The sequence below is a fragment of the Triticum aestivum genome, chromosome 2A (assembly GCF_018294505.1).
Source record: "Triticum aestivum cultivar Chinese Spring chromosome 2A, IWGSC CS RefSeq v2.1, whole genome shotgun sequence".
NCBI classification, from domain to species: domain Eukaryota; kingdom Viridiplantae; phylum Streptophyta; class Magnoliopsida; order Poales; family Poaceae; genus Triticum; species Triticum aestivum.
In genome coordinates this window covers 76357590-76368698 of record NC_057797.1, presented here as the reverse complement: position 1 = coordinate 76368698, position 11109 = coordinate 76357590, and the positions used below count along the sequence as shown (strand labels likewise).

General features: G+C 46.7%; 1 protein-coding gene and 1 pseudogene across 2 annotated transcripts in view; one reads left to right on the top strand and one right to left on the bottom strand.

Moving 5' to 3' along the window:
• LOC123187599 (endo-1,4-beta-xylanase 1-like) overlaps nt 1-4261 on the bottom strand; it is a 5957-nt pseudogene extending 1696 nt beyond the window's left edge. Inside the window, 8 exon segments of the transcript XR_006494046.1 lie at nt 1-530; nt 726-903; nt 1125-1462; nt 1801-1960; nt 2047-2411; nt 2796-2937; nt 3023-3384; nt 4079-4261. The product of XR_006494046.1 is annotated as an endo-1,4-beta-xylanase 1-like (transcript).
• Nucleotides 4262-9364: 5103 nt separating this feature from the next.
• Nucleotides 9365-10815, top strand: LOC123187598 (momilactone A synthase-like). The gene is made up of 2 exons (XM_044599511.1): nt 9365-9570; nt 9663-10815. The coding sequence occupies exons 1-2, from the start codon at nt 9539-9541 to the stop codon at nt 10567-10569; spliced, it is 939 nt and encodes a 312-aa protein (XP_044455446.1). The 5' UTR covers nt 9365-9538; the 3' UTR covers nt 10570-10815.
• Nucleotides 10816-11109: the final 294 nt, after the last annotated feature.

Sequence of the window (11109 nt, the reverse complement as noted above, 5' to 3'; positions counted from 1 at the left end):
TCTGATTTGTCCTTAAGATACTCAAAACGTGCTTTCCTATCAACTGGATAAATTTGGAGACCCATGACTCGGATATCAACACCCGGAGGGGGACCCTGAACATATGCAATAACTTTAGATGGCTTCTTTTCAAGCTTGAATGCTCCTTTGATTTCATACCATTGATCCCCATCAGCTTCTATTTGCCCACCATTAACCCATTGGTCATCTACACCAAGACAAACATTGACATGGTGACGGCCATGTCCTCCAGAGCCAGCTCGTACCCAGGCAGAGACTCTGTAAGTAGTGTGTAGCTTTAACTTGTCTGTTATCACCTGAGAAGGGCCCATCCACACATCAGTGCGGTTTGTAGCAAGGATATAGCGACCACTTATATGTTTCTGATTAGAGGGGTCCTTCAGGATGGAAGATAGCATATGGGGTGATTCGGTATGGATACTCAATCGACATGAACCCATAGGACTCCACCCAGCAAGCCCGCGAGAGCAAGCGCTATTCTGCATGATATTAGCTCCATACAGAACATTCTGAAATACAAGCAAGTCATTCCATTAGAAAAAAAGAATACTTGAGTTCGAAAGAAATGGCCAAAACTTTCTATCCAAACAATCATGATCCATTGAGAAATGTTTACCAACACAACTACTGTATACACACGAGTTGAGACATCTGAAGACACGCTCCTGGGGGACATAATTTAATTTAGTAATTAGCTTACAAACCTCAATTTTTGGGCGTGGAGCAGCATCAAGTTTTCTTGCAGGAGATAGAACAAGGCCATCTACAAGGATGTCAATTCCTGCTGGTGGCCCCTCTATAAAGAGGACAACTTTGGAGAAGGGAGCATGAAGGATAAACTTTCCTTTCAAATGTGTCCAGCGCTTATCAGAGGCCTGGTTTCTATGTTAATAACAGAAAAATCAGTAACCGGTAATATCTGTGACCCCTATAAGATAACATTTAGTGAACCAGTGATATATGTGACCCCTGTAAGATACCCCCTCAGCAAGTGCCATTTAGTAAACCAGTGATATCTATGACCATAGAAGATAACATTTTGTAACGGAATATAAGATAACATTGTCAAGAAAGCATGTAAATAATAAAATCAACATACTTACTTTGAAATGCATAGATATTGCTCACGGCCATATTCTTGTACCCACAAAGTAGCCCGAACTTCAGTCTCATTAGCACTGCCAAATATGCGAACAGGAGAACTAATCTCGTAAGAAACTTTTCTCTGCACTCTGCCTGTGATATCTTGCTGTATGCCATTCCAACTGTGAACCCGTCCAGTTGCTGAAGCAAAGTAGCTGCCATTTACGGGCTTTACATTCCCATATGCAGTGAACTCATGCCTGCAGATATTACATCCTCGTCCAGACCAATTGCTTAACCCTTCTGCAAACTGAGGATTCTTGATAATAGTCTCGACTCCACTTATTGATTTTACTTCCTTCAAATGAAAGAGTAACAGGTCAAAAGCATCGCAAGAAAAGAACATGATTCCATACCACACATACAAGAACATGAATATACGGATAGATGAGAATGAGTATGATTGCATATCCATGCTGAAAATTGCAAAAATTAATAGAAGAAGACTTGGTAAAATCGATCTTTTGCACCAAAAATATTAGAATGTAAAGACTATCAGAACTCCTCAATGCCTCAAGCATAACATGCAGTAAATTCTAGTTAAACTTTAACTCCTGAGGTAGCAGGTTATCAATTGAATTGTAACATGTGTTGTTCAGGAATGGGTAAAACAAATGCACATAGAAAAGCACTCACCTTTGGCTGCTTCTGTTCAGATCTAGCAATAGTAACAGAATCAATAATAAGATCCGCCCCAGCAGGAGGCCCTTCAAGGTAAAAAACCACGGATTTTGGCATATTTGTCAAAGAAAAAGAACCTTCCAACTTCTCCCACTTTTCTTTTGAGGCTAGTACTCTGCCACATCAGGTTCTACCACAAATTAGGGGTGGTGGTAACTGGTATGGTTAGAATATTGCTGTTAAAGAACTTCAAAACAGTACCTTCCAATAGGATTGTAGTGTGTTGATCCATCTGGATTTTGCAACCTCAGGGTTGCTTTGACTTCAGCTTTGCCATGGATATTCCCATCAACTCTAACACGCGCCGAAACTGCATATACTGTACCAGCAGATACTCTGTCTGTAATATCTTGTTCGAGACCTTGCCAGGGTTCAGTTCTCTTTGAAACAACAGCATAATTCTCTCCCGAGTCCCCTCTAATACCATCAAGGAAACCAGACCATTGTGATGCCACATACGCGTGGCAGCAGATAGGATGCCATGACTGAAGGCCGTCGGAAAAATCACAATTTAAAATGATATTTGCTGTTCCACCAATCAATGAAGAAGTCTTGCTCTCTGCTTTCTGCAGAAATTTGAACTAGTTAGGAAAATAAAGCACACATAATCTAATCGATTGGTAATACAGAAGTAGCTGGTGTTAAGAATAAAATATTAGCATACGGAATGTACAAACTATGGTGGCAATACTTGTAGTACATGTGCTGAACGGTTAAGCGAAATATATTGCAGTTGTAGGGTCTCATAAGTTAGTCGTAGCAGACGATGTTGCTTCCTTTTCTATGGGCACCGAGAAATGTGGTCCCAACTGATTAACATGTTGCTAAATCAGAATTTAAGGCATGATTGCCATTATTCGTTAGCAATACAAGATTGGTTCACACTTCACACACAAGCATATAGAAGAGTTCCCGCAAAACAAAACATATACAAGAGTTGAAAAACATACCTTGCAGGAAATGGTAACTGAATCTATGAGCAAGTCTACACCAGCAGGGGGGCCTTCAAGATAAAACACCAAACGGCTTGGCATAGTTGTAAGCTCAAACGAACCTTCCAACTTCTCCCAGCATTCTTGTGAGGCCAAAATCCTGGTCAAACAATTTCCCTTGATAAACAAATGGTACTGATATAGCATCATATAAGGCAATAAATAGCACCTTCCAGTTGAAGTACCTTGCAATGGAATGGTAGTTGGTAGGAGACCCCTCTCCCTCAAGTTTTAGCGTGGCCTGGACTCCAACAGGCTCATGAAATTCCCCATGAACTCTAACATAGGCAGTAACAATATATTTGGTACCGGCACTAATGTTTTCTAAGACCTGCTCAAGCCCTTGCCAGGTCTGTGTGCGATGAGTAACCACAGCATATTTAGAGCCTGAATGTGGCTTTATACCATTATGGTAACCAGACCCTTCAACGGCAACAAACGCATGGCAGCCGTTCGAATGCCATAAACATAGATCTTCAGAAAAATCACCGTTTGGTAGAATGTTCTCCATGATAACTTTGTCAGAAGCGCTGTGATTCTCCTCTCCCTGCTCAACATTGCATAGTAATTAATTTTGGATGTGGCAAAATTCAATGTCATGAGCTATAACAGAGGAGCCTTGGCTAAGAATATAACATGCATGTACAATAGACAATACTTATTAAAAGAAAACTGTAACTTGTCAAACTAGATGAACCGAATTTGATCTAAAAATCTGGAAAAGATTGCACAAGAGAAGAAAGGAAGAACCACTCGTCCGAAGAAGCAATTTTTTCCTTTGTTTGCTTTGGACAAAGGTATATGTTGTCAACTATTTTGTGAATTCAGCCGGTGTTCATCACATGCGTCAGATTATAATTTGACGCGCACTTTGGTGCCCCTCCGTTGTTCGAGAACAATTTCCTTTGAAACATATGCCTAAAGAGCCATCGAGAAGTGGTAGGAAATTCAGAAACAGCAAGGAGCATGTGGAATGAAGCGTTTGACTTGATAAGGTCTCCGGCAAATCAAGTGCAAAGAAGAGCAGAGGCGTGATTTGTAAGACTAGCGCCGTGCTCTCCAGTTCCTACCAGTGGCACCGAATCATCCTGAATCTTTGTTCAGTGGGCAATCAAATAGATGACCGATTGACCAAGGAGAAGAGTGTCAAACAATACTAAATTGGATACTAGTGTACTTCCCATCGCCCATAGCAAGAAACGAAGGCAGAATCTGTTACTGGTTACTAGTACTATCGATACCTTGGGCTGGGGAGGCGGTGGATCTGGGTTGGGCGGCGGCAAGACGGCGGCGCGGCCACCCCGGCGGGGGCGGCAGAGAAGCGAAAGCCACCCGCAGCGCCGCATCATATCATCTGCAAGCCCAGGCGGCTCGGCGACGGCGGGCGGGGCTACGGTTCCTACGGCGTCGGTGGGCGTGCTGTGCTGGCAGAAGGCAGGGGAGCGAAGCAAAGAAACGATACGAATGGAAGGACCCTACCTAACCACCACCAGGCGACAGCTTGGGCATGAAGCGAAAGGGAAGCATATAAGGACCGGACGGCAGCGCCACCGGCCGGCGCGTGTCCCGCCGTGTGCGGCGCGACGCGGAGGGAAGCTTGGGATGCCGAGGAATCGGATGGCTTGCTTGCGGAGTCCGCTTGCTTCCTCTGCGGCAATGGCTCCGGATGCCAAGGACTACGCGAATGGACACCGCCCAGCCGTGTGGGGAAGAAGAAGAGGAAAGAAGCAATCTTGCCAGGAATCTCGGCTCGTCCACGGCTGCTCTGCGCTGCTCCTTGGAGGCATTGCGGCGAGCACCTCGCGGGCGCCGGCCTTGGGAAAGTCAAGCGCACGCGCGCGCGCGCGGCGGAGCGGACAGATGCACGGCAGGAGCTCGAGTGGTGGTGAGATTGAACCTCTCGATCGAGATGTTTGTTACCTGTGCTGCGATGAGCGATGGACCAGATCGAGCGCCTTCTGCTCTGCGCTACCAAATGTGATGCCCGGAGCCGGAGCTAGAAAGATCGCTGGAAGAGCAAGGGGAAAGGTCACAGTTGACCGCGCAAGGTTACAGATACTCTATCTCTATCGCTAGGAGTAGTAGACTTACAGCTGGGCCCCACCAGGACTCAGACACGCTTGACTTCCCTATCATTAATGGGAGGACACCGACGGGCCGCCATGTGTACAGACCCAGGACCTTCCACGTTCAGTCTGGAGATCCAACCGTGGGCAGCATGTCGACGGCTAGTGGAGAGGTGTCAGCGAGGGCAACTCGACCGCGCCGACGCATTTTGTCTCTATGCATCACTTTGGGTTGAAACAAACATAAACCGCGGTCCGTGTGACAGCGCAAACGGTTCATTCATGTCTCATTTTCGACATAAATTTGGGTTGAATTTATGTTAGCACGGACACGCAAGAGGGCCGCCCTTGTCCTCTACTAGTCCATCACACAGTGACACATCCACCCCATATTCCCCTTCTCTCTCAAAAACTACCCCCCCCCCCCCCTTGCCATAGCCGACGCGCCAAAACCCTGGCGGCTTCACTTTTCCCGCCTCCACGAACGACGGAGCGGTCGGCAATCCCCGCACCATCCCTAGAAGCAGTCAAAGAAACTTTGCAAGGCATGATGACCCAAAAGAAGGGAAAAGAAGTGTACGCAAGAAAAGGAGGAGCAAACGAAGGCTTGCATCAAGATACAGAAAAAGAAGCTTGAGATGGAGGCGGGCATACAAGCAAAGAAGCTCGGGATAGAGGCGGCCAATGCCAAGACCAAAGCAAAAAGTGACAGCGCTCGCTTTCATGGTGAAGGAGCAACATTGAATAAATGAACCAACAAGTTGAGCAAGAAGAAGCAAATTTTACTATTCCCTCGGTTGTCGCGCGCAATGGCTACCTAGCCTCCATCATATCAATGGTGGCACAAAACTTGATGACGGTGGTCTGGATGGCCTACCATCGATATAATAACGATCTCATATTGAGATGATGAATTATGTGCATGTCATATGGCACAATGTGCTTTTGGGCGTGAAATGAATCATGCACGTGCTGCCAGAAGAGCCCCCTCCCTCCTATGCTCCTGCCTACGATATCCTCGGATACGGTCAACCACACATCGCACAACAACTCATCCTTCATGGTCGAGTACCCCGCCATCCTTTGTACTTTAAAAAACAACATGGCGTTCGAAAATAAGCTCAATGACATTTGATCGAACACCTACCAGGCGTGGTGTCTGCCATGGACGACGTTGACAGGGGGTGGAGTGTACCTGCCTAACGGGTCCTAGGTGGACGCCGTCGAAAAAGGTGAGCGGGTGTGTCGGTGCTGGTCGGAGAGGGACAGTGGCCGCGACCGCGGAGGAGGGTGCATATGTAAAGTAAGGGGGGAGAAGGGGCATATTGGCAGAAAATGGGACCGTGAATGGGGATTTAGTGGGTCAGGGGTCTCAGAGTCCTACGTGACTGCTGAACGAACTCCCACAAAGCCCTCCCACTCCCCCAACTTTGCTTCCACTTTGTGGGAGAAAGTGCGCCCGGACCGCTCGGCGGGTCGATACATGACCGCGTTGGATAGCACAACACATTTGGATCTCGCGGTCAGGGTGTATGTGGGCGATTTGAGGGTCAGCGTTGGGGACATCCTTATATCCCATAAGTCATGCAAGAACCTAAGCCACCACGGTGATTTGAGCTTCTCGCCCGTTGGATCTACGACTTGATGTGATTCTGATCATTGGATCTGCCCCTGAGATGAGCTCAACCGTCAGATTAAATCCAGGATCGGAGGAATGAACAATTTGTTTGTTTGTTTTTCCACTTGGGGGTCGTCTCTCACTGACTATTTGGGCCAGGCGTTCCTGGGCAGCTGTCGTGGCTAGGGAGGCTCCCGGTGTTGGCCTTCCACGATGAAAACTCAGTGGCCCCGCATATGGTTTTGACGGCTCACCGAGGGCACTGAGGGCATTTTGCCATGCGGTATAAAGGCATAGAGTCCATAGGGTCTCTCCTCAATCAGATTGCTCTCTTCCTATTTCTGTGCGAGAGAGCAACCATCGCCCTCTCCCCTTCCATTTGTGCTCTCTTCTCTCTTACTCGCCCCCCTACCCTCGCACTGCCGCCCAGTCGGCTGTCAGCCCGCCGGTTCCATCGCCCAGCAGCCACCCATGTCACCCTCATCTCGAGCCGCCGACATTTGGCATGCCGATGATCAGGAAAATGAAACCATCATGCAACACTTGAACTAGTCTTAGAGGCAAGACTAAGAATCTGTTTTACTGGTTATTATTTCACACGTGCACACAAGTTTTCCTCATAGCCTCGTGGTTATTATAGACTCGATAACCATTACAGTTATAACATATAAAATAAACATTAATTACGAGCATGAAAATAAATAATAACATTTAATATTGTCTCTAGGGTATATTTGCAACAAATTAATGAGTTTACATGTCCGAATTGGAATCCCGATACACCAACCATGTTGGGCTGATAAAGGGGACTCAGTGGCTACAATTGGGGGCAAAACAAGAGAGACAGAAGTACAACCAAAACAACCAGTCATATTTGGCGCGTAGGTCGCCAAATAGCGACCTGATGTGTATCCCTCCCATGCGCATGTTCTCTGTATGGCCGGTCCATAGAGGTTTTTTCCCCATTGGTTTTGGGAAGATTCTAGAACCTTCCCTGACTAGTTTTTCTTTCTTTTGTCTTATTCTTTTTGTCTTATGTTTTTCTTTTCTTTTCAATTTCAATTTTTGTTTTTTGTTTTTGTTTTTCTTTTTCAATATTTCTTTTTTATTTTCTCTTTATTGTTCATTTTCTTTATTTTATTCCTTTTCCCTTTTTCATTCTGGGAACACCTTCCAAATTCATGGACATTTTCTGAAATCATGAATATTTTTTGAATTTCTGAACATTTATCAAATTTGTATCATTTTTCCTTTATTTTTATTTTTTCATTTTGTGAACAACTTTTGAATTCCTGAATATTTTTCAAATTCAGCGATCATTTTTCCTTTAGTTTTCCTTTACTATTTTTCATTTTATGACCATATTTTAAATTCGTACACATTTAAAAATCATTAAGGAAAATTTCAAATTCATGATTCTGTTAAAGAAATTGTGAACATTTTTCAAATTCACAAAAGATAATTATTTTTTCCTTTTGGTTTTTATTTTTCCATTTTGCAGACATTTTTGAATTCGTGAACATATTTTGAAATCATGAACATTTTTGGAATACACGAATAGTTTTTGAAATATTAAACATTATTTGAAATTTGTAGTTTTCTTGAAATTCACGAACACACTTTTGTTTGGATTACCATTTTTCGAAACACATGAACATTTTTGAATCGGCGAGCATTTTTTAAATTGATGAACTTTTTCAGCAATTTGGGAACAGTTTTTTGAATTCAAGACCATTTTTTTGAATTTTGTGATTGTTTTACAAATTCATGATGAATTCATGAACATCATTCGTATTCTTGAACATTTAAGAAATCCCGAACATTTTTTAATACATGAACGGATCCAAATTCATGATTTTTCTAAATTCAAGACAATTTTTTGATTTCGTATTTTTTTAGAAATTTATTCATGAACATTATTCGTATTCTTGAATATTTAAGAAATCCTGGCCATTTTTTAAAATATGTGAACATTTTTTGAATACATGAACAGTTTTCAAATTCATGATTTTTGTTGAAATTAATAACTGTTTGCAAAATACTGATTTTTTTCGAAGTTTAGATTTGTGAACAGGCTTAGAGTAAAAAACAAACGAAAGAAAGAAAAATCAGGGGCGCCACGGGCCTGCGCATGAGCCGGACCAAATCAAGCGCGGAGGGAGGGGGTGCACATTCGCCGAGTACCCAGCCAAAACCCTGCTCGAGACGCAGGCATGCATGGAGCCTTTTTCACTTACAGAAGGCCTTGGAATCCAGAGGGCAGTGGTGGCATCGAAACATCTTTCAAACCCATGACCAATTTTAAAATTTATAACTTTTTTGCAAAATCGCGATCATTCTTTTTAGAATTTTAGATTCGTGAGCAATCTCGGAGTAAAAAGAAACAAAAAAATGAAAGAAAGAAAAATCCGGGGCGCCACGCGTCCGTTCGGACCAAATCATGCGCGGAGGAGGGACCGTGGTGCGCATTTTTGCTGAGTACCCAGCCAAAACCTCAATCACTAGTCTACCTTTAATTTTTGATACTAGAAAGGCCATCACGGCTAGCTTTATTAAAATCAAACAATCTTTACATCATTCTGATATAAGTTCAGAAATAAAAACAGGTGAGTCTAACAACAAGTTTGGTGGATCGTCACGACCATTCTACGCTAGCACGAGTCCCCAGCCAAAACCTCAACCACCAGTGTGCCTATGTCGTACTCCATCAAACAACAAAATACTGTAGTCAGATAGATACGTCTCCAAAGGCTAAGCACGATTTTTCTTAGACCACTCGTGTGAAACGCGCGCGCCTCGTCCATGGCAGCGATTCCTTCATCGCCTCGTTCATGGCAGCGACTCGTCCATCATCCGCCCCCACCGAGTACGTCCTGCTCGATGTCGATCGCTCAACACACAGAAGCCACGCATTGTCCCCTCAGCAAAATTCCGTAGTGCAGATTGTCATAGTACTATAAAGATATTCCCAGCCTTGGTTACATTTGGGTTTGCTGGCCTGCTGGTGTCGAGCGAAGATGATGTTCCGAGCAATGCGCGCCGTCCTCAGGTACGCACACGATGCCATCAAGAATGGCGAACCCGCCATGTTGATGTTCTGAAGCTGCGTCGCTCACCTCTTCTGTTTTCCTGAGAGTGCAGCGCGGCGAGGAGCGGAGCGGGAGGAAGGGCGGGAAGCTCGTCTCGCTTCCTCTCTGGGTCGTCGTCCGACTCCCGGAGGCTGGCCGGGAAGGTGGCCGTCATCACCGGCGCGGCGAGCGGCATCGGCAGGGTGACCGCGGCGGAGTTCGTCCGGAGCGGCGCCAGGGTCGTCCTCGCCGACGTCCAGGACGACCTGGGCCGCGCCGCGGCGGCCGAGCTCGGCGGCCCGGACACGGCCTGCTACACCCGCTGCGACGTGACCGACGAGGCGCAGGTGGCGGCCGCCGTCGACCTCGCCGTCGCGCGGCACGGCCGGCTCGACGTCATGTTCAACAACGCCGGGACCTTGGGCGGCCGCTACGTGGCCGCCCCGATCGAGTCGATGGACATGGCCGACTTCGACCGCGTCTTGGCCGTCAACCTCCGCGGCGTGGCCGCCGGCATCAAGCACGCGGCGCGCGCCATGGCCCCGCACGGCCAGGGCTGCATCCTCTGCACGTCCAGCACGTCCGGCGCGCTGGCCGGGTCGGCCCCCCACGCGTACAGCGTCTCCAAGACGGCCGTCGTCGGCATGGTGCGGTCCGCGGCCGCGGAGCTGGCGGCGCGCGGGGTGAGGGTCAACGCCATCTCGCCGTACGCCATCGCCACGCCCATGGGCGCGCGCGCCGTGAGGGAGATGCTGGGGCTTCCGCCGGGGGGCGCCAGCGAAGACGAGGAGGAGGTGCTCAGGCGGGTCTTCGAGGAGGACTTCAACGAGATGGGCGGCGGCGTGGTGCTGGGCGCGGAGGACATCGCGAGGGCGGCGGTGTTCCTGGCGTCCGACGACGCCAGGTGCATCACCGGGCATAACCTCATGGTGGACGGCGGGTTCTCCGTGGCGAAGCCGCTCAACGTGCCGGCGAGCTGAGGAGGACGGCGAGAATCGTGTCGGGTTACAAGAAAATTGCCAAGGAACAGAGCGAGCGAATAAATTTGAAGATAAAGAAACAGTGTGCTTTGGTCTTATCAGAAGTTGCAGACATCAGCTGTTTCCCGACGTGCTCATGAGCACCAATGTCTGTTCAGACCCATGGCGGCGAGTGAAAAGCATGTGCATGCCCATATTTTCGATGCATAAACAACGGACGGCTCAACACATTATGAAATATACTTTTGACAGAAATACGGAATTGAACTTAGTTTCATGGGTCACATAAAAGGGATTCAACCATCTCGCAAAAAAAGGGATTCATCCGTTCAAACAGAGAACTCTTGAAATAGGCTTTCGCCCCGCTATATTAATATAGCAACCACCCGATACACCAAAAGTTCAACGCTGGGGCAAACAGTACAATCGTACCCAAAAGAAAAAATAAGAGAAAAACAAGAGAGAAAAAAATGCCAAAAGCACCGGATCAACGAAAGTTGTAGTATTGCGCAACTGCTGCGCCCTCCGGGGAATTCCACC